This window comes from Oculina patagonica, chromosome 5 (genome assembly GCF_052425735.1).
Source record: "Oculina patagonica isolate OP01 chromosome 5, crgOcupat, whole genome shotgun sequence".
Taxonomy (NCBI): Eukaryota; Metazoa; Cnidaria; class Anthozoa; order Scleractinia; family Oculinidae; genus Oculina; species Oculina patagonica.
Window position 1 is genome coordinate 7,580,760 of NC_135762.1, and position 20,922 is coordinate 7,601,681.

The 20,922-nt window shown below is 38.9% G+C and overlaps 2 protein-coding genes across 10 annotated transcripts in view; both read left to right on the forward strand.

Moving 5' to 3' along the window:
- The window catches only part of LOC144655335 (uncharacterized), a 26,469-nt gene extending 20,451 nt beyond the window's left edge, over window positions 1–6,018 (forward strand). Inside the window, exons 1-7 of one of the 4 annotated variants that reach the window (XM_078515563.1) lie at window positions 323–1,820; window positions 3,214–3,405; window positions 3,583–3,826; window positions 4,100–4,189; window positions 4,703–4,765; window positions 4,868–5,170; window positions 5,660–6,018. In XM_078515563.1, coding sequence (XP_078371689.1) covers window positions 3,583–3,826; window positions 4,100–4,189; window positions 4,703–4,765; window positions 4,868–5,170; window positions 5,660–5,697 — 738 coding nt within the window. In that variant the 5' untranslated portion in view covers window positions 323–1,820; window positions 3,214–3,405 and the 3' untranslated portion in view covers window positions 5,698–6,018. Of the gene's footprint in view, window positions 1–322; window positions 1,821–3,213; window positions 3,827–4,099; window positions 4,190–4,702; window positions 4,766–4,867; window positions 5,171–5,659 lie in introns of those variants that run through there. The other 3 variants (XM_078515565.1, XM_078515566.1, XM_078515564.1) reach the window with 3 other exon arrangements.
- A 1,233-nt stretch (window positions 6,019–7,251) lies between these two features.
- Window positions 7,252–20,014, forward strand: LOC144655336 (uncharacterized). 6 transcript variants are annotated; one of them, XM_078515571.1, is made up of 8 exons: window positions 7,252–7,673; window positions 7,990–9,072; window positions 9,925–10,151; window positions 17,629–17,866; window positions 18,141–18,230; window positions 18,696–18,758; window positions 19,103–19,405; window positions 19,809–20,014. In XM_078515571.1, the coding sequence occupies exons 4-8, from the start codon at window positions 17,629–17,631 to the stop codon at window positions 19,844–19,846; spliced, it is 732 nt and encodes a 243-aa protein (XP_078371697.1). In that variant the 5' UTR covers window positions 7,252–7,673; window positions 7,990–9,072; window positions 9,925–10,151; the 3' UTR covers window positions 19,847–20,014. The 6 variants fall into 6 exon arrangements, with proteins under 6 accessions (XP_078371697.1, XP_078371694.1, XP_078371696.1 ...); XM_078515568.1 differs by having other exon boundaries at window positions 7,990–10,151; XM_078515570.1 differs by having other exon boundaries at window positions 7,993–10,151.
- Window positions 20,015–20,922: the final 908 nt, after the last annotated feature.

Sequence of the window (20,922 nt, forward strand, 5' to 3'; positions counted from 1 at the left end):
ATAAAAAACCTCACGGCAAAAAGAAAACCTCGCGGCAAAAATAAAAACTTCGTGGCAAAAAGAAAAACTTCACGGCAAAATAAAAAACCTCACGGCAAAAAGAAAAACCTCGCGGCAAAAATAAAAACTTCGCGGCAAAAATAAAAACTTCACGGCAAAAATAAAAACTTCACGGCAATATGTATAGTGCTCCTGTTAGCCTACTACGTACTCCCTTTAGCCTACAACTATTAACTCCTGTTAGCCTACTATGTACTCCCGTTAACCTACTACACACTCCCGTTAGCCTACAACTATTAACTCCTGGTAGCCTACTATGTTCTCCCGTTAGCCTACTATGCACTCCTGTTAGTACGGTGGCCCACAAATGACACAAGACTCACGGCAAAAATAAAAATTTCGCGGCAAAAATAAAAACTTCACGGCAAAAAGAAAAACCTCGCGGCAAAAATAAAAACTTCACGGTTAAAAGAAAAACCTCGCGGCAAAAATAAAAACTTCACGGCAAAAAGAAAAACCTCACGGCAAAAAGAAAAACCTCGCGGCAAAAATAAAAACTTCACGGCAAAAAGAAAAACTTCGCGGCAAAAATAAAAACTTCACGGCAAAAATAAAAACTTCACGGCAAAATAAAAAACCTCACGGCAAAAAGAAAAACCTCGCGGCAAAAATAAAAACTTCGCGGCAAAAATAAAAACTTCACGGCAAAAATAAAAACTTCGCGGCAAAAATAAAAACTTCGCGGCAAAAATAAAAACTTCACGGCAAAATAAAAAACCTCACGGCAAATAGAAAAACCTCGCGGCAAAAATAAAAACTTCACTGCAAAAAGAAAAACCTCGCGAGTATTTTTTTGTATTTTTAGTGAAGCACATTTTCCGCTGGCTGTTTCACTGAAGAGCACTGAAGGGAGCTCAGAGATCCGAGCTATGATCTGAGCCATAACACAGTTCGAGTCGATGAGGTGGTTTTGGTTTGTAAAGTAATCGGGGAATCGTCAAGGACTGCTCTAGAATGCGTCAGCCCTGTTGCGACTTTGAGACTAAGAAATCGCGTAACGTTCTAAAGACTTGTGAGAGAAAAGCAGTTAACTATTTGCCATTCTGGCTGTCGAGCAAAAATGCAGTCTTAGAAGCGCGGCTAGATGTTTTTCAGAACTTCTTCTTAGTTTACAGTCTTCAACACGGCAGCAGAAAAAACTGAGACTCAACTTCAACACGTCAGGTTAGTTACATTATCGTGAGCTTCAGTTTTTTGAATAGAACCGTGTAATAGCCTCAAATATTGCTAAGTAGTAAGCGTGTCGGGCGGTAACCAATCCGTTTCGATTTTTCTAAGGTCCTCTTCATATGAGCCCGATTAACAGGGCTGGCCACGACGTCGACGATTTTCTACACCAGGATTATTTCTATCGGTCGTTCATGAGTTTTCAGACTTAGGCAACGAGAAATACGAGTGACGACATTTTTTAGCAGGCCAAATGTTTGTTCGTTAAATTTTACGCCTTGATGATTTTTTATCTCGGTGAAAATGTGTTTTCGTAAAATGTATGTTCCTTTTGCATGCCTACAAAATCGACCTTGTCGAATTTTAAATTCTTGTTCACAGCAGTCATGATGAAAAACTTCTTACAAGAGAGAGGACTGGAAATAACTGATGTCACCTTGTGGTAGCCATTGATTGGTTATTGATGATGTTATGCTGACGTGTTGGACGCTGACTGGTCGACTCGACTCTAGTATAAATGAGACACTCAGTCTTCAACATGGTGGTAGACCCAACGGACTTCTGTCTCTCTGAGACAAAACTGAGGCAAACATGTAAGTACTTCATCCATTTGTTATCGATTGATACCATCCACTTTGAATATACTCAAACTGTTTGACTGACTGATGAACGCATCGGACAAGTCGAGGTGGGAAAATGGTAAGACCGGTCCCAGACCTTTGTGTCTGGTGGGAAATTTCCCATAAAAACCTCAGTCTCCCGGGTGAGCCAATGTGGGGTTGCCATATCAGCGCCCTAAGCGCCATATCAGCACCCTTAAATCGCGGCGATCGACAAATTACAATCGCCAAGTGTGCCCGGTATAACGATTGCGATTTTCGCCTATCGCCGCGATCGGCAAATGAAATCGCCTAGTGTGTCGCCGGCTTAAGCGCCATGACAATAGCATCGTTAACACTTTGACATCCATTCAAACTATTTGACTGACTGATCTGATTGAACATATCGGACGAGCCGAGGCGGGAAAATGGTAAGACCGGTCCCAGACCTTTGCGTCTGGTGGGCGATTTCCCATACATGCCTCAAGCTCCTGCGTTTACCTGGTCCCAGCATTCCAATAAGGGCCGGGGCCTGAAGAAACGTTCTCAGGTGTCGCAGTTTCACTGTATGCCAGTGTGTCCGAGCCGATGTGGGGTTGCCATGTCATCTCCCCAAGCACAATAACAGTGAGCAGAAGACCTCAACACAGTCAACACTTTGACATCCATTCGAACTTGGATGCGAGACCCACAAAAACTGTTTGCACCGCGGCAGTCGATAAACCAGACGTCAACGAACTTCAAATCAACTTCAACGCAAAAACTTCATATCGGGTATAACCCACGCTATATTACAGCATCCGATAAACTTCACTTTTATCTTCAGATAGAATTGGTTTCTTACAATTTCCTTCGTCTTGATCTTGGTTTCTTAACAGGTCCTTACCATTGATCTTCATATAGAAATGGTTTTATATCATGTCTTTCGCCTCTTTCGCCTTGATCTTCAAATAGAGGCGGTTTCTTAAACCTGGTTTTTATTAGCGAAGCAAGCACAAGCGCAAGTATAACAGGTCCTATTTCACCGTGAAAACGGCTTCGACACAAGCAAAAGCACAAGTGCATTGCATTTTAATGCTCAGGTAAGCACAAGCACAAGGGTCCTATTGTTGTTAATAAAACAAGATCGTGTGCTTGTAAATTGAAGTAGTTGCTTCTTTGACTAGTGAATCTGGATTTTGTTTTTTACTTTTCGAAAATAATTGGGATGGCCTAAAGAAAAGTTTTAATTTTTATTTAAACCAATCAGATGCTTCTTCTTGGTTATATAAACAGATAATTTGTTCTGGAAACGTTTAGATTTTAACAGCAGTAAAAGGAACTTAAGCAGTAAAACTTGGACCGCTATTATAGTGAAGGTAAGAATTTTTCTTTGATGTGCCCATAGGAACGGCGGACTGCGTTAGCAGTGCCTCGATCGACATTTCTGTTTGATGACTCTCTGGCGCCGGTCGATCAACTCTGGCACACGGTGGACCTCGATCAACTCTGGTACACGGTACACTGTGGACCTCAATCATCACTGGAACACAATGGATCTCCAGCAACTCTGGCACACTGTTGATCTCGACCAGCTCTGGTAAACTGTTGATTTCGAACAACTCTGGCACAGGGTAAACAGAGATAGGGCCACAGGGATACAGGCTGATGGGTCTTGACCAAACCTGGCGCACGGCGGACCTCCATAAACTGTGGCCTGTTGAAAGTTTTTCGTAAGATGTAAACAGTAAGACGTACCCTTTTTTTTATTTTTCAGATGGCCTCATTTCTTGTGGTTCTATTGGTTTTTCACAATGGGATTTTACTTGACGAACACCAACTGCAACATGTAACTGCTAATGGAAGCTACATACAGTTACCAATCTGTCGGGGGAAGGATGCTTACAATGACCGCTTGACTGCATTTGATAGCTGGTGGCTAACTTTCCTGGCAATTCCTTTGTGTCTGATCATGATTATCTGCAATGCAGCTGTCAACTGGAGTTGGAAACAGGGAGGAGGTACTGTTGAGTAATAATTGAATATGATAAGAGATTTAAAAATGTAAAGGATTGTCATCTGTCATGCTATCTGTTTTCCTGCGATTGATATATTGTTTATCCTGCTTATTCTCGCGGAATATATATATATCATCTGATTTTAGCCAAATCAACCTGCAGGCCTTATGTCTGTTATATGTCGACTTACTGAAAAAATACATGTCAAACATTTTTCGGCTTGCGTTATCCTGCATTTCCTTTATAAGCAATTGAGTCATTTTCTTTTTGAAATAGGAATTGCAAAATTCAAAGTGAATGTCACTGGTGGACATGTACATGTTTTATGTGGTGACAATTCTAAAATGGATGTGGCTGACAAGAGAGGTGAGATTATAGGCCACTTTTAGGAGAAATCGTAAAAGATAAATGTGAGATATAGCGAGAAAAATATCTTTTTTTAGGAACCAGAGACATCAATACACTATACTGTAAATATGACCTTGAAAAGAAAAGCAACAGAGATTATGAGTCAGCTCTGCAAAACCAAATCGAGATAGCAATTATTACCCATGTTTTTGTGTCAAAATTTAGTGAGACTGTTATAATTTTTAGAGAACTATATGCCACTCCTTATAGTTAGTGCTATAACTTTTTGAAGTTCCATAGTAATTTCTGAAAACAACAATCTTCATGACTGTAAAACCTTATCATGTAAAAAAGCCAAATTTATAACAATCGGTATTTCGGTCATCATGGTACGCGTCTCAGTCACTTGAGGATGCTTTTAAAATCACATACCACTTATATTTTGCAAAATTTATGATACAATAATTTTTTATTTCTTTTAATATGGAACACACGGTAACTTTACTAACTTTATAATCCGGCCCCTTCTAGAAGATCGTGCAAGAATTCGCACAATTTCAACAAGATCAAGTGATGCAAAGATTACTGGTCCAGGTATAGTAACGGATTGAATTTTGGGGGTCTTGGTGTTGTTGGGGTTTAATGGAGCTACGCTAAGCTAAGCTAACACTAAGCTCTTGTTTTATTTCTCAACAGATCAGTTGGTATCAACAATACCCTACCGTGTGTACTGCCAACTGGCCATTCTCTTACCAAGAGACATTATAAATGTTGCAGGTAGATTGTTCAACCTGACCCTAGAGGAAGCCATCTCTTTAAGGGATAACACAACGTATGGCCGCTCAAGTGTGGATGCTGTTTTTCAGCTGATGAAAGAACGAGATGTCAATCTTGGACAATTTGTGCAAGTTCTGAATGAAATGCAGAGGTTTGATGTCTTAAGTGTGCTTACTGAAGCAGGCTACCCTGATAATCTGGAACTACATTGCAATGTAACAGGTACATTCTACATTTTCAGCCAAAATGTAAAAACGATGTGGGTATCCACAATTTTGTGTGGGGCAACCTGGGCGGAAAGCGTCTTTAAGGCATCAGTGCATGGGGGCATACTCCCATAAAAAATATGAAAAATTTAAACATTATAGTCGCGTTTTCTGAGGTTTGCATTTATTTTTTTTAATTTATCAAATTTATCTAATAATTATGTAAGGAATGTCAGCCAGAAATGGAACACGCCATGTATGAAAAAAGTTCTCGAACTCAAAAAAGAAGGCATCCCCAGACACCCATCTGACTAAAAGCCTGCAAAAGGTTGATTAGTTGGTCAGATGCATTGGTTGGAAGGTCATATACAGTTCATACAGTAGTGTAATGATAAACATGATAGGAGTTACTTCTCCTGTGATGGCTCGTGACTGTGTGATGAAAGGTTAAACTTCAATCGAACAGCAGAGCTAACCAATCCATTTTGTTATTTTATCTCATCAGGTGCTGCGAAAAACCGTGAAGATGGCAAAGCTTTTTGAAATGTTAAAAAAAACCACATCTGACAGACTATTTTACCTAAATAGCACGTGCATGCTTTTATGAATAGCTTTTTACAGTCCAGGCAAACGTTTGCTGTCCTTGTCAGCAATCAGATAACTAAACGTTAAGAACAAAGCCCCACAATTAAATTAACTAAAATGCCCAGAAAGAGATGCAAATAACAAATAGTGTGTTAAATGCTTATATTTAACTTTTCTAGTTTTAATTATAAAACGTAGACAGCTTGCAATATTTTTGTATTCTTTTGTATTTTTGTAATTTTATCTCTAAATAATTTAAAATAAAAACCAAAACAAGAGTTGAAAAAGGTGTTTGTCTTGCCCTCTAAGTAGGCCCGTGCGACCTAAACATATTCTGGTTAATATTATAATTACAGAGACAACATAAGTAAGGCTGACACTTCGTAGAAATGAAAAAAACCTTAACGGGACAACGACATGATAGAGTCCAAACTGAAAGTCAAAAATGCAAACTCTGGACAGCTGTTTCGACCTGACAACTGTCTCTGCGCTGGTTGTTCTATTCTGTGCGGCAAACACTCTGCTGAAGAGACGCAATCAGGTCGAAACAGCTGTCCAGAGTTTGCATTTTTGACTTTCAGTTTGGACTCTATCATGTATTTTTATTTTTGGCTTATTCGAGCTGTCGCCAGCTCCTACGTACACTAGCAGCATTTTCGTCCGCGGTCACTTGCTTTCTATTGTCAATTATAATTACTCCTGCTTCCTCCCAAACATAATCCCTCTCACACATGTTCTTGATAGTCAATACATCAATATATGTAAACATAAAACAATTGCAGTTGACCTTGACCTTTTGAGCTTAAATGTAGACATTGTTTTGCCGTCACACAACGCTTTTCTTCCCCTTGAATAGGGTGTCATTTTTCGTGTTGGGCCTTACAGCAAGGCGCCCAAAAGTGTGACCACTTTTAATTTATTCACATTTTTTCGTGCAGATTTAATCCAATCAAAAGCCGTGGATAGGTTTAATTCTGATTGGATTAAATCTGCACGAAAGAATGTGAATAAATTAAAAGTGGTCACACTTTTGGGCGCCTTGCTGTAAAAGGGTATCAATTTTCGCATTCTTATCCTTTAAATAGGGTCAGGGTTTAAGAGCCTTTGCGGCACACCCCTATCCAACATTTATGTACAGTCAGTGACTGTGATTTATGGGAGAACTCCCCGGGGCGTTTGTCCAGACCCAAAATTCCACTTCAAGTGAATCACACAACCTGTGATGTTTTAATATTTGCCAAGATCTAGAGCTTTTAAAAAGTTAAATTGCTGAAAATGTTACGAATATTTTACCATTTATCTTTTATAGAATGTTATTTGGGACGGGGCGAGTATTGAAAGCGAAACCATTACGTCATTCGTGAAATATGTCGATGTTGCAACTTCTGCTTTGGCAGGGTCATGTATATCTTTTATAGAATGTTATTTGGGGCGGGGCGAGTATTGAAAGCGAAACCATTACGTCATTCGTGAAATATGTCGATGTGATGTTGCAACTTCCGCTTTGGCAGGGTCATGTATAAGATCATGCTTTGGTTTTAAAATTTCATTTCGTCAGGAGCGACAGTCATTGATCTAACTGTAATTTTCCGAGTATTGCAAGTGAAGCAAATTATCCCTTACTGTTTCATTGAATCGAGTTTAGAGATCTGAGCAATGAGCCATAATACAGTTCGTGTTGATGAAGTGAATCGTCGAGGACTGCTCTGGAATGCGTACCGGCTCTGTTGCGACTTTGAGACTAAGAAATCGCGTAACGTTCTTATGAGCGAAAAGCAGTTACCGACTATTCACCGTTTTGTCGAGCAAAAATGCAGTTAAATTTTAGAAGCGCAGTTATATGTGTTAAGAACTTCTTCTTAGGTAACAGTCCGAACAGTCTTCAACACGACAGCAGAGGAAACTGAAAGACTCAACTTCATCACGTCAGGTTAGTTACATTTTCGTGAGCTTCAGTTTTTGAATAGAACCGTGCGATAGCCTCACAAATTTCTATGTAGTTTGCGTTCCCATTTATCTTAGGGCCTCTTTGGATGGCCACGACGATTTCAGTCTACACCAGGATGAATTCTATCGGTCGTTCATGAGCGACACTTTTCATCAGGCCAACTGCTTGTTCGTTAAATTTTACGCGCGCCAGTATGATCTTGTCACAACTTTTCATCTCGGTGTAAATGCGGTTTCTACTTTGCATTTCAAAATGCCTAATAAATCGACATTGTCGAATTTATAATCAATTCTTGTTCACAGCAGTCATGAAAAACTCCTTACAAGAGGGAGGACTGGAAACAACTCATGTCACCTACCGTGGTAGCCACCGATTGGTTATTGATGACGTTATGCTGACGTGAAGTGTTGGCCCCTGACAAAATGACCTGACTCTATATAAATGACACTCGTGTCCAGTTTTCTCAGTCTTCAACATGGTGGTAGATAGAACGGACTTCTGTCTCTCTGAGTAATTACTTCATCTATGTGTTGTAGATTGATACCATTCACTTTGAATCTACTCAAACTGTTTGACTGACTGATGAACATATCGTACAAGCTGTGTAAGAAACAGCATTTCAGTATTTGAGAGATAATTTATTGGAATCAAACACGCCGATTGCTTCGAGTCTAACACCGTTCTGCGACGTCGCTGTAATCTGAGAGCACCGGTTGTGCAATGACGACCCAAACTTCCACTTTAAGTAAATCACGCAACCTGTGATGTTTATTCGCCAGGATCAAGAGCTGTTAAAAAGTTAAATTGCTGAAAATGTTACGAATATTTTACCATTTATATTTTATAGAATGTTATTTGGGGCGGGGCGAGTATTGAAAGCGAAACCATTACGTCATTCGTGAAATATGTCGATGTTGCAACTTCCGCTTTGGCAGGGTCATGTATAAGATCATGCTTTCGTTTTAAAATTTCATTTCGTCAGGAGCGACAGTCATTGATCTAACTGTAATTTTCCGAGTATTGCAAGTGAAGCAAATTGTCACCTTACTGTTTCATTGAATCGAGTTTAGAGATCTGAGCAATGAGCCATAATACAGTTCGTGTTGATGAAGTGATTTTGGTTGGTAACGTAATCAGTGAATCGTCGAGGACTGCTCTGGAATGCGTACTCTGTTGCGACTTTGAGACTAAGAAATCGCGTAACGTTCTTGTGAGCGAAAAGCAGTTACCGACTATTCACCGTTTTGTCGAGCAAAAATGCAGTTAAATTTTAGAGGCGCGGTTATATGTCTTAAGAACTTCTTCTTAGGTAACAGTCCGAACAGTCTTCAACACGGCAGCAGAGGAAACTGAAAGACCTGAAAGACTCAACTTCATCACGTCAGGTTAGTTACATTTTCGTGAGCTTCAGTTTTTGAATAGAACCGTGCGATAGCCTCACAAATTTCTATGTAGTTTGCGTTCCTATTTATCTTATGGCCTCTTTGGATGGCCACGACGATTTCAGTCTACACCAGGATGAATTCTATCGGTCGTTCATGAGCGACACTTTTCATCAGGCCAACTGCTTGTTCGTTAAATTTTACGCGCGCCAGTATGATCTTGTCACAACTTTTCATCTCGGTGTAAATGCGGTTTCTACTTTGCGTTTCAAAATGCCTAATAAATCGACGTTGTCGAATTTATAATTCTTGTTCAAAGCAGTCATGAAAAACTCCTTACAAGAGAGAGGACTGGAAACAGCTCATCTCACCTACCGTGGTAACCGGCGATTGGTTATTGATGACGTTATGCTGACGTGGCGTATTGGCAGCTGACAAAATGACCTGACTCTATATAAATGACACTCGTGTCCAGTTTTCTCAGTCTTCAACATGGTGGTAGATAGAACGGATTTCTGTCTCTCTGAGTAATTACTTCATCTATTTGTTATCGATTGATACCATCCATTTTGAATCTACTCAAACTGTTTGACTGACTGATGAACATATCGTACAAGCTGTGTATGAGTTTTCAGACTTAAGCAACGAGGAATACGAGCGACACTTTTCAGCAGGCCAACTGTTTGTTCGTTAAACTTTACACCTGTATCATCTTGTCACAACTTTTCATCTCGGTGAAAATGCGTTTCCCACTTTGCGTTTCAAAGTATACGTTCCTTTTTTATTGACCATGGTATGCTTGAGTTCGCATGCCTACTAACTCGATCTTCTCGAATTTAAAATTCTCGTTCACAGCAGTCATGATGAAAAACTCCTTACAAGAGAGAGGACTGGAAACAACTGACGTCACCTTGACGTGGTAGCCGCCGATTGGTTATTGATGATGTTATGCTGACGTGTTGGACGCTGACTGGTCGGCCCAACTCCATATAAATGACACTCGGGTCCAGTTTCCTCAGTCTTTAACATGGTGGTAGACCCAACGGACTTCTGTCTCTCTGAGACAAAACTGAGGCAAAAATGTAAGTAGTTCATCTATTTGTTATCGATTGATACCATCCACTTTGAATCTACTCAAATTGTTTGACTGACTGATGAACGCATCGGACAAGCTGAGGTGGGAAAATGGTAAGACCGGTCCCAGACCTGTGTCTGGTGGGCAATTTCCCATAAAAACCTCAGTCTCCTGCGTGAGCCAATGTTAAGAGAGGTAGTCACGCTCTTGCGTGACAAGGGCTGAGCCCCGTAGAACGGTCTAGGGGCCAGGCTCACGCTCTCCCTCCCTGTATATGCCTCATCAAGCACTTAGGTGCCAGGGAAAACTTGAGTTTTGGGGGTCCCAAAAAAAAATTTTAAACATCATACCAATACTTGAAACTTTCCACACTACTTCTAATTGCATTGTTCTTCACCATCCAATGCGTGGTTTTCATTTTTCCATTCGTTCCATTAATTTATCGCTCTTTACTTTTGCAAATGGCGGGAAATCACCCACTTTACTCGAAAAAGTCAAATAAATCCCTCGAAACTTATTTTTTCGGCAAAAGTTTACCTTTGATGATTCACCCGACTCCCCTAGCATTACCTTAGCTTTTCCCCGTTTAAGCATTTCCGATTTTTTGACTTTTGAAAATTTTCCAGTGTACTTGCATGCATAGTACTCGATTCAAAGCTCAAGAAAGCGCATTCATCATTTTTTTTCCAAACAGAATAATTTAAAAAAATATATCTTCGACAGATTTAGAGGTAATGAACTACAAAAATTCACACACATTAGGCATGCAATATAGCAAGTTTTTGCAAAGTTTCGGCCTATTTTAGGAATTTTTGTTTTCGTTACGCTACTTTGTATTACAAAAAGATTTTTTTTTTCGCGGCGGGAAATCAAACACGTCTTCAAATCTCGATAAAAGTTGTAATTTTCGATAAATATAATTGGAAATTTGCAGCAGGGTGTAGAACTGCATATAATTTAGGGAAATAGGTTCATTTTGGATTCACCTTGCATATTTTGGCCGAATTTCAAGTTCAAAGACTAAAAGCGGCGGGCAATCAACCAAAATGCGCATTTTTTTCCCATTGACGTATATCAGGCCAGAACTCGAACAAATTTCACTATTTTCTTCCAAGAATTTACTATTTGATTGCGATGTTAATACAAATCCCCTGTATAGATCGACGATTTCAATAGTTTTAACGTGCAGAAAAAAATGACCTTTTTCTGTAGCAAATAAAATAGATATGATATGTTGTTTAGTTTCTGGCCAGTTTAATTTATTATCATCATAACTATTCTTTTTTTGATGGAGACTTTCCAAGATTTGTTGCAAAGAAAGTTCACTGGCCTTCCTACCAATAGCCCTTGCAAGGATATTGGTTGTTCGCTTTTGGGAAGTATCGTGGGGATTTTGTTTGTGGAGTTTCAAAAACTAAGAAACATTTGAGTGTTAACGGAAACCTTTAAATAATGGTCCAGATTCTTTATAAATTACCACCTAGAATATTAAATCTGTCGACGAGTATCTCTGGCCATAGGCGGAAAGGGTCAAAATGAATTACAACTTAAAATATCCCGGCGAAATTCCGAGTTATAGTGAGCGAAGTGAATTTCACACAACATAGGCACGCAATGCGTGCAAGTGTCTTAAAGACTCAGTTTACTGAGACCTTCAGCCTTATGTGCCTCTTAGGCGCGAAGAGGATTATGTATGTTATGTTACTGAGACCTGTTCTCTGATTACCGACATTATCAGTAATATTATTGGATGTATCAAACTAACTGCGTTAAACTGAAGTGTGGAAAGTTCAGCATAACGTGGTCGGAAAATCTTGTCAGTTTTTTTTTTCATTTTGTTTCATAATAGTTTTCCGAGTTTTGTGGCTTATAGCCACTTTAATTCGAATACAACAACATCTACAAGTTGATACTAAAATTTTTACAGCATACATGACGCAGTACAATTACATGTAAACTTGATGTAGCTAACATGATGCGAGAATTTATCTCTGTACGTGATTTTCCCATTGCCCGACTTGGGCTTGAAAATGTACAACGGCCAGATCCCATGGAAACTGCCACAGTATCCTACTTCCAACAAGCAGAGCTGAGTGATGATGGCAGCTACACAATGTACTGTCCAAAACACAAGCGATCCGTTGATGGCCCGGGCGGATTTGCATGGATGCTGAAATACATGCCAATGTCACCACGTACATCGATTATGTGCGCAACGTCTGTGCCAATGATAACGAGGAAGCCTTGTTTATCACATTGGAAGGCAACGCCAAGCAAAATCGGCAAGTGAATAACCGCCTTTTGGTTCAAGGCCAAGCAGATTAAATTGTCGAGGACCGATGTTATTATTATGTTATGTTAGTATGTTATGTTATATTATTATGTTAGGAAAGTAGCATCTTCGGCAACTTTTGATGGACATCGTCGAAAAGAGGGCTATCCACGAACACATGGCTCATAAAAGCCTGGTTTTCACTAGCGACGCAAGCACAAGCGCGATCACGCAAAAAGGTCAAATTTTGATCCTTGTTCTTGTGCTTGCCGCAAGCACAGGCACAAGGGTCAAAATGCAATGCGCTTGTGCTTTTGGTTGATTCGAAGCCTTTTTCACGGAGAAATAAGAGCTGTTATCTTTGCGCTTGTACTTGCGTCGCTAGTGAAAACCAGGCTAAAAAGGCGACTGTGGATCACTATTTACAACATTGGTCACATCACCAAGAAGTCTTCCAAAGGTCACCAGCTACTGAAGAAGGCCCTTGGTTTGGATATCGATAGGTCAGTATTAACAAGATCGAAACCTAGCACCAAGTAAGCAAATTCAACAAAGTCAAACAATGAAGAACATGAGGAAAGCACTAACTAAGAAGGACTCGCCGGTAGTCAAATAGAAGCCATCAAGATGCTGTTTTCACACCAAATAATTTCTCGAGACTCACTCACGTTTGACATTGTTGGGAAAACCAGTGCCGAGCATATGGATTTACGGGATTTTTTGACGACACTTAGATGATCAAAATGAACTACGACAAAGTGGTCTACTTGAGACGAAAAGAAAAGCAGAACGTGGTACTTCCAACAAATGAACCTGACAGACATCATCAAACATGCAGAACAAAGGCATGGTCGAACGTTATATCAGATACGCCAGCATATGTGTCTGTAAGCTGTTCCGGTCCAATTACAAAATCCAAATGGAACCAGACTGATGAAAGAAAAGTTGAAGAATTCTTTGCAGAGTATTCTGTTCGCCCAGGCAAAGCGGACTTAAGGGCTTTGTTCCTGTTATAGTCCAGCCTCAAAGCAATTGTCGAGCGTAACGACGGCGACTTTGAGCGTTGCTATAACAAAGCAAAATACATATTCAAGAAGAGAGGCCAGAAATAAATTCGTTCCGGGTCAAACGTAGCAAGTCAAGGATGGACTCTGAACTCCCGAAGATGAAGCATTTCTTTATTTATTTTTATTGTGATAATTTTTTCAAGATCGGGTGGGGGGGGGGGGGAACTTCCTTTGTTACACGACTCAAAAAGTAATCATAGCGGTGCCGGGCAAACGAGACTGCGCAATAGCTATCGAATGGTTGCTAAGGGCGTAGTGAATAACTTGACTATTCGCATTTCACACGCACGCAGTCATTGATATTTAAATCCTTCTGAGAAAACAAAACTTTGGTTTGACGTCTTTCTTAGCAACGGCTTGATTGACATAGACTCGCACCTTTTCCAGGCACTGCTATGTATTCAAAGAAAAGTACCGACTTTCTCCACCCCCCTGCATTTAAACCAGTATACGGTCATTCTCAAATCAATTATTATTACAGTGTACGGTCGAGAAATAGCTAAATATAAAACAAAATCGGAAAGGACTAAATACAATCGATGGAAAGTTATAACATTTTTGAAAAGCGTGCCTTTATTCCATAAAACTATAAGTTTTTGAACAGTGTACGGTCATTTATACATCAATTAACATGTACAGTGTACGGTCGAATTAAAAAATTAAAAATTACAGTCAGGATGGTCGTTAAGTTACTAAAAATGTAAAAGTATTCTGCCCTAATTTATTTTATTTTATGGTAGTATCGTGCAAAAGTATGCCTATTTCAAATTAAGTAGTTTTTTGTTACATTGTGGAGACTAATTTCTCCTTTCTGTCTTATATTACTCTGTTCCCGGCAACAGTATATTGGGTTGGTTACGCATTAAAAACCCCTGAAATAATTTGTTTTGAAAAAAGTTGTGATTCCTCGATTGTGGCCATCGTGGTCTATCGTCTTTACTGATGTTTGTAGAGGGACTTCCTCAACCTTAAATCTTAAAATTAAAAAGGAAAAAAACTTGACCAGTTAGAGAACAGAACGATCTTAGCTATAACTGATTATCAAAGATATGATCGATGACGTTCACACATTTGATGTTTTGCACTTTATTTCCAATCCGCCGTGACTAGTAAGAAAAGGCCGGCAAAAAGTTTAGAGCAGAAAAAAAAAATGAAAAAGACGTGGAAAAAATCCAAATAATTGTTTGCCTAATATAATAATGTATTATCCGTATTCCTAAGGAGAGAATAAAGAATTACCGTCAGAAATGAAAAATCCTCAGCCAATAATCCTCATCAACAATTTCGCCGCCACCCAAGTGGCGGGAAATCAACCGGCGGCGGCACATCAGCCACTGGGCGGGACATCAACCACAATACGTGGCGGTGCATCAACCACCGGCGGGGAATCAGCCACACTTGCGGCGGGGCATCAGCCAAAGGGCGGGAAATCAGCCATATGGCTGATGCGCCGCCCCAAATTGCGGCGGGGTATCAACGGGCATATGGCTCTCTGCCTCTCTCTCTCTCTCTCTCTCTCTCTCCTCCCTCTCTCTCTCTCTCTCTCTCTCTTTTACTGCCGATAGTGACCCCATTTCCCTGCATTCGCTGCATTCGCAGCCAAAGATTCTCGTTAACAGTTTCAGTGCTCTAATATAGCAATTTCTAATAAAAATGGACTATTATTTTTAGGTTACAAGTTTCTGACGTGAAAACATGTTCATACGGTCAAAGATCCTTTTCTTTTTACGCCACGAAACTTTGGAACGAGCTACCTTTTTATATCAAGCAGTCTGAGACTACAGCGATTTTTAAAAAAGAACCTTTTAAAAAACATTTCTTTTTTGTAATAGTTTTTTAACCTAGTCAGATGTTAATAATTGCATGTTTAAGTTTGATTTTTTTTTTACTCTTTTTATCTTAGTACTGAATTTCTGTATTTAACATCGTTCTTGCTTTTATCGTTTTTATCCTTTTAATCCTATGCAATTGTAAGCGCATTGAGAATTTTAAACACTGTTTAAATGCGCAATAAGAACCTTTTTATTATTATTATTTATATAGGTTTCCTGCGACACAAATCTAGTATAAATTTTTGTTGTTCAAAAATCTGGTAAACTATCCGTGATATAGTCCCTTTAATGAATTGTTGGTACCTATGTAACATGTTCATACGGTCAAAGATCCTTTTCTTTTTACGCCACGAAACTTTAAAACGAGCTACCTTTTTATATCAAGCAGTCTGAGACTATAGCGATTTTTAAAAAGAACCTTAAAACTTTTTTTTTTGTAATAGTTTTAGTTTTTATTTAGTTTTAATAGTTTTAAGTCATAGATTGCTGCTTGAGGCCTATAAAAGCTCTTCACCGTCAAGCACTTCATTCACAATTTGCAAGTTACTGCCGAGTAAGGATCACTTTCAACCAGTTCGTCACTAACTAGATTTTAACAGCAGTAAAAGGAACTTAAGCAGTAAAACTTGGACCGCAATTATAGTGAAGGTAAGAATTTTTCTTTTCTTTTTCTTTGAGGCAAAAATGTAAGTAGTTCATCTATTTGTTATCGATTGATACCATCCACTTTGAATCTACTCAAATTGTTTGACTGACTGATGAACGCATCGGATAAGCTGAGGTGGGAAAATGGTAAGACCGGTCCCAGACCTGTGTCTGGTGGGCAATTTCCCATAAAAACCTCAGTCTCCTGCGTGAGCCAATGTTAAGAGAGGTAGTCACGCTCTTGCGTGACAAGGGCTGAGCCACGTAGAACGGTCTAGGGGCCAGGCTCACGCTCTCCCTCCCTGCCTCTCTCTCTCTCTCTCTCTTTTACTGCCGATAGTGACCCCATTTCCCTGCATTCGCTGCATTCGCAGCCAAAGATTCTCGTTAACAGTTTCAGTGCTCTAATATAGCAATTTCTAATAAAAATGGACTATTATTTTTAGGTTACAAGTTTCTGACGTGAAAACATGTTCATACGGTCAAAGATCCTTTTCTTTTTACGCCACGAAACTTTGGAACGAGCTACCTTTTTATATCAAGCAGTCTGAGACTACAGCGATTTTTAAAAAGAACCTTTTAAAAAACATTTCTTTTTTGTAATAGTTTTTTAACCTAGTCAGATGTTAATAATTGCATGTTTAAGTTTGATTTTTTTTTTTTTACTCTTTTTATCTTAGTACTGAATTTCTGTATTTAACATCGTTCTTGCTTTTATCGTTTTTATCCTTTTAATCCTATGCAATTGTAAGCGCATTGAGAATTTTAAACACTGTTTAAATGCGCAATAAGAACCTTTTTATTATTATTATTTATATAGGTTTCCTGCGACACAAATCTAGTATAAATTTTTGTTGTTCAAAAATCTGGTAAACTATCCGTGATATAGTCCCTTTAATGAATTGTTGGTACCTATGTAACATGTTCATACGGTCAAAGATCCTTTTCTTTTTACGCCACGAAACTTTAAAACGAGCTACCTTTTTATATCAAGCAGTCTGAGACTATAGCGATTTTTAAAAAGAACCTTAAAACTTTTTTTTTTTTGTAATAGTTTTAGTTTTTATTTAGTTTTAATAGTTTTAAGTCATAGATTGCTGCTTGAGGCCTATAAAAGCTCTTCACCGTCAAGCACTTCATTCACAATTTGCAAGTTACTGCCGAGTAAGGATCACTTTCAACCAGTTCGTCACTAACTAGATTTTAACAGCAGTAAAAGGAACTTAAGCAGTAAAACTTTAGCCCCCCCCCCCCCCCACTTTTTCCGAAGAAATAAAGACTTATTAAGAGAAGAGTCTCTTAAACCCCCCAACTTAAAGTCACTAGTCAGCCCCCCTCCCCCCCCCCTCCCCACCTGGAAAACTGCTCCGCCGTCCCTGCACACGGTGGACCTCGATCAACTCTGGTACACGGTACACTGTGGACCTCAATCATCACTGGCACACAATGGATCTCCATCAACTCTGGCACACTGTTGATCTCGACCAGCTCTGGTAAACTGTTGATTTGGAACAACTCTGGCACAGGGTAAACAGAGACAGGGCCACAGGGATACAGGCTGATGGGTCTTGACCAAACCTGGCGCACGGCGGACCTCTATAAACTGTGGCCTGTTGAAAGTTTTTCGTAAGATGTAACAGTAAGACGTACCCTTTTTTTATTTTTCAGATGGCCTCATTTCTTGTGGTTCTATTGGTTTTTCACAATGGGATTTTACTTGACGAACACCAACTGCAACATGTAACTGCTAATGGAAGCTACATACAGTTACCAATCTGTCGGGGGAAGGATGCTTACAATGACCGCTTGACTGCATTTGATAGCTGGTGGCTAACTTTCCTGGCAATTCCTTTGTGTCTTATTATCTGCAATGCAGCTGTCAACTGGAGTTGGAAACAGGGAGGAGGTACTGTTGATAATTTAATATGATAAGAAATTTAAAAATGTAAAGGATTGTCATCTGTCATGCTATCTGTTTTCCTGCGATTGATATATTGTTTATCCTGCTTATTCTCGCGGAATATATATATTATATATCATCTGATTTTAGCCAAATCAACCTGCAGGCCTTATGTCCGTTATATGTCGACTTACTGAAAAAATACATGTCAAACATTTTTCGGCTTGCGTTATCCTGCATTTCCTTTATAAGCAATTGAGTCATTTTCTTTTTGAACTAGGAATTGCAAAATTCAAAGTGAATGTCAGTGGTGGACATGTACATGTTTTATGTGGTGACAATTCTAAAATGGATGTGGCTGACAAGGGAGGTGAGATAATAGGCTACTTTAACGAGAAATCGTAAAATGTCAATGTGAGATATAGCGAGGAAAATATCTTTTTTAGGAACCAGAGACATCAATACACTATACTGTAAATATGACCTTGAAAAGAAAAGCAACAGAGATTATGAGTCAGCTCTGCAAAACCAAATCGAGATAGCAATTATTACCCATTATTTTGTGTCGAAATTCATTGAGACTGTCATAATTTTTAGAGAACCATTTGCCACTCCTTATAGTTAGTGCTAAAACTTTTTTGAAGTTCCATAGTAATTTCTGAAACAACAATCTACTGTAAAACCTTATCATGTGCAAAAGCCAAATTTATAACAATCGGTATTTCGGTCATCATGGTACGCGTCTCAGTCACTTGAGGATCCTTTTAATATAACATGCCACTTATATTTTACAACATGAATGGTTATATAAATTTCTGTTTCTGTATCTTTCTAGGATATCATGCAAGAATTCACAAAATGTCAGAAAGATCAAGTGATGAAAAGATTACTGGTCCAGGTAACGGATTGAATTTTTGGGGTCTGGGTGTTGTTGGGGTTTAAAGGAGCTACGTCACAGCTTCTTCTACGTCACAGCTACGTCTCATCTTGCAAAACTTGGCAAGTTTATCGAAGTTTGTCTTTCGTAATCCGTCTTAATCTTCGTGAGTTTAAACCATCCTTGTTTATTTTCGCGTTTTTAGTACTCCTTTGGTGTTTTTCTGCGTTAGAAACCTATTATTTTAAATTTTCCCTTGATTTGGAAGTAATCAGAAAAATGACTTACAAATATCATGGCATTCCTCCTTTAATTGCATAGTAACTGTTTTTGTAACACTACGCTTTTGGTTTATTTCTCAACAGATCAGTTGGTGTCAACAATACCCTACAGAGTGTACTCTCATCTGACCACACTGTTAGCGAGAGACATAATAAATGTCGCAGCTAGATTGTTCAACCTGACCCTAGAGGAAGCCATGTCTTTAAAGGACAACACAGCCTTTGGCCACTCAAGTGCGGCTGCTGTTTTCCAGCTGATGATGCAACGACATGTGAATCTTGGTCAACTTGTGCAAGTTCTGAATGAAATGCAGAGGCTTGATGCCTTGAGTGTTCTTACAGAAGCAGGCTACCCTGATCATACGGAACTACATCCCAATGTTTCAGGTACATTGTACATTTTTAGCCAAAATGCGAAACGAGCTCGAGTTGTATATCCACTACAGAAATGTATGCAAATTCAAACGCTGAAGTTGTGTTTTGTTAAGATCTTTGTACATTTATTTGTTTAACATATCAAACTTTTCTAATATTTTAGTAACTCTAGCCAGAAACATCCATAAGAAGTCCATGTATGAAAAAACTGATTTCTCCAAAAAGTAGGCATCCACAAACACCCATCCAGCTGAAAGTCTGCAACAGGTTGATCACGGTTTGGTCGGTCATATAGAAGTGCAATGATAAACATGATAGGAGTTAACTTCTCCTGTCATGGCTCGTGACTGTGTGATTAAAGGTTAAACTAAAATGGAACAAATAGCTAATTCACTTTGTTATTTTATCTCATCAGGTGCTGCGAAAAACCTTGAGGATGGCAAAGCTGCTTGAACTGTTTAAAGAAACCACATTCTGGCAGACTATTTTACCTACGAATAGGACGTGCATGCTTTTAAGAGTATCTTTTAACAACATAATTTTTAAGTGTCCAGTTAAATTTTTCTAGTTTTAAAACGTAGACAGATTGCAATATTTTTGTATTCTTTAGTATTTTTGTAATTTTATCTCTAAATAAATAAAAATAAAGCACAAACCAAATAAAGAGAGGAAAAAGGTATTTGTTTTGCCCTCTATGTAGGCCCGTGTGACCTAAACATATTCTAGTTGGCTAATTACCCCTGACCCCTCACAAACATCATCCCTCTCTCACATGTTCATGATCATAGTCACTACATCAATACATGTACAAAATAAAACAATTGCAATTGATTTACGGATATTTTGAGCTTAAATGTAGACATGAATTGAAATGTTTTACTATGATAAAACCCTTTCGATATCCTCAAACATTTCTTTACATTTCGAACATACGAACAGTCACACCGCTTCAATTGTAGACGTAGACGTAAACCCTGCTCTTCTATTATACCTGATGTCTTCCTTTTTACTTTTTCCATTCCCTTTTCATTGGTTTTTTAGCCTGTAAGTTTCAGCCGGATGCAGACAATCGACAATCTTGGACGAAACTATGAGTTGAGATAAAGGCATTTCAGAAAATTTCACAGATATTTTGCGAATGTCTTGACTTGCAAGCTAGTTAAAAGCATGTTATCCACGTCTCCCCTTACTCAATGTTGTTTTATGGGGTTTGCAGTTCACCAGGCTTAACTTTGTTTTCATAACACAACAAAAATTAGTGGAAATTAGCATCATTGTCTAAACAGTTTTGTCCATGATGACGTGTAAATCACTATTTACTCCCAACCTCATAACCTCCTCAACTACAAGGACTCTTCAAGGCAAGCTTAGTTTGTTGACAACGAAAGAACAATAGCGAACTTTACTGGAGAAGGAAACTACACAAGCAAACTGAACCAAGAACTTAGCGCACCACCAGGAGGCATAGCTGAATTTTTTCCCCTTCAGCATTAATATTTTAGACAGATTTTAAACACGGATTAAAGTAT

What these genes read in the sequence shown, in the direction of transcription:
- LOC144655336 (XM_078515568.1), top strand. Translation starts at nt 17,629, where the DNA reads ATGGCCTCATTTCTTGTGGTTCTATTGGTTTTTCACAATGGGATTTTA. An exon ending in GGATGTGGCTGACAAGGGAG is followed by an intron (nt 18,231 to 18,695) that starts GTGAGATAATAG and finishes GTATCTTTCTAG; the next exon opens with GATATCATGCAAGAATTCAC. An exon ending in ACTACATCCCAATGTTTCAG is followed by an intron (nt 19,406 to 19,808) that starts GTACATTGTACA and finishes TTATCTCATCAG; the next exon opens with GTGCTGCGAAAAACCTTGAG.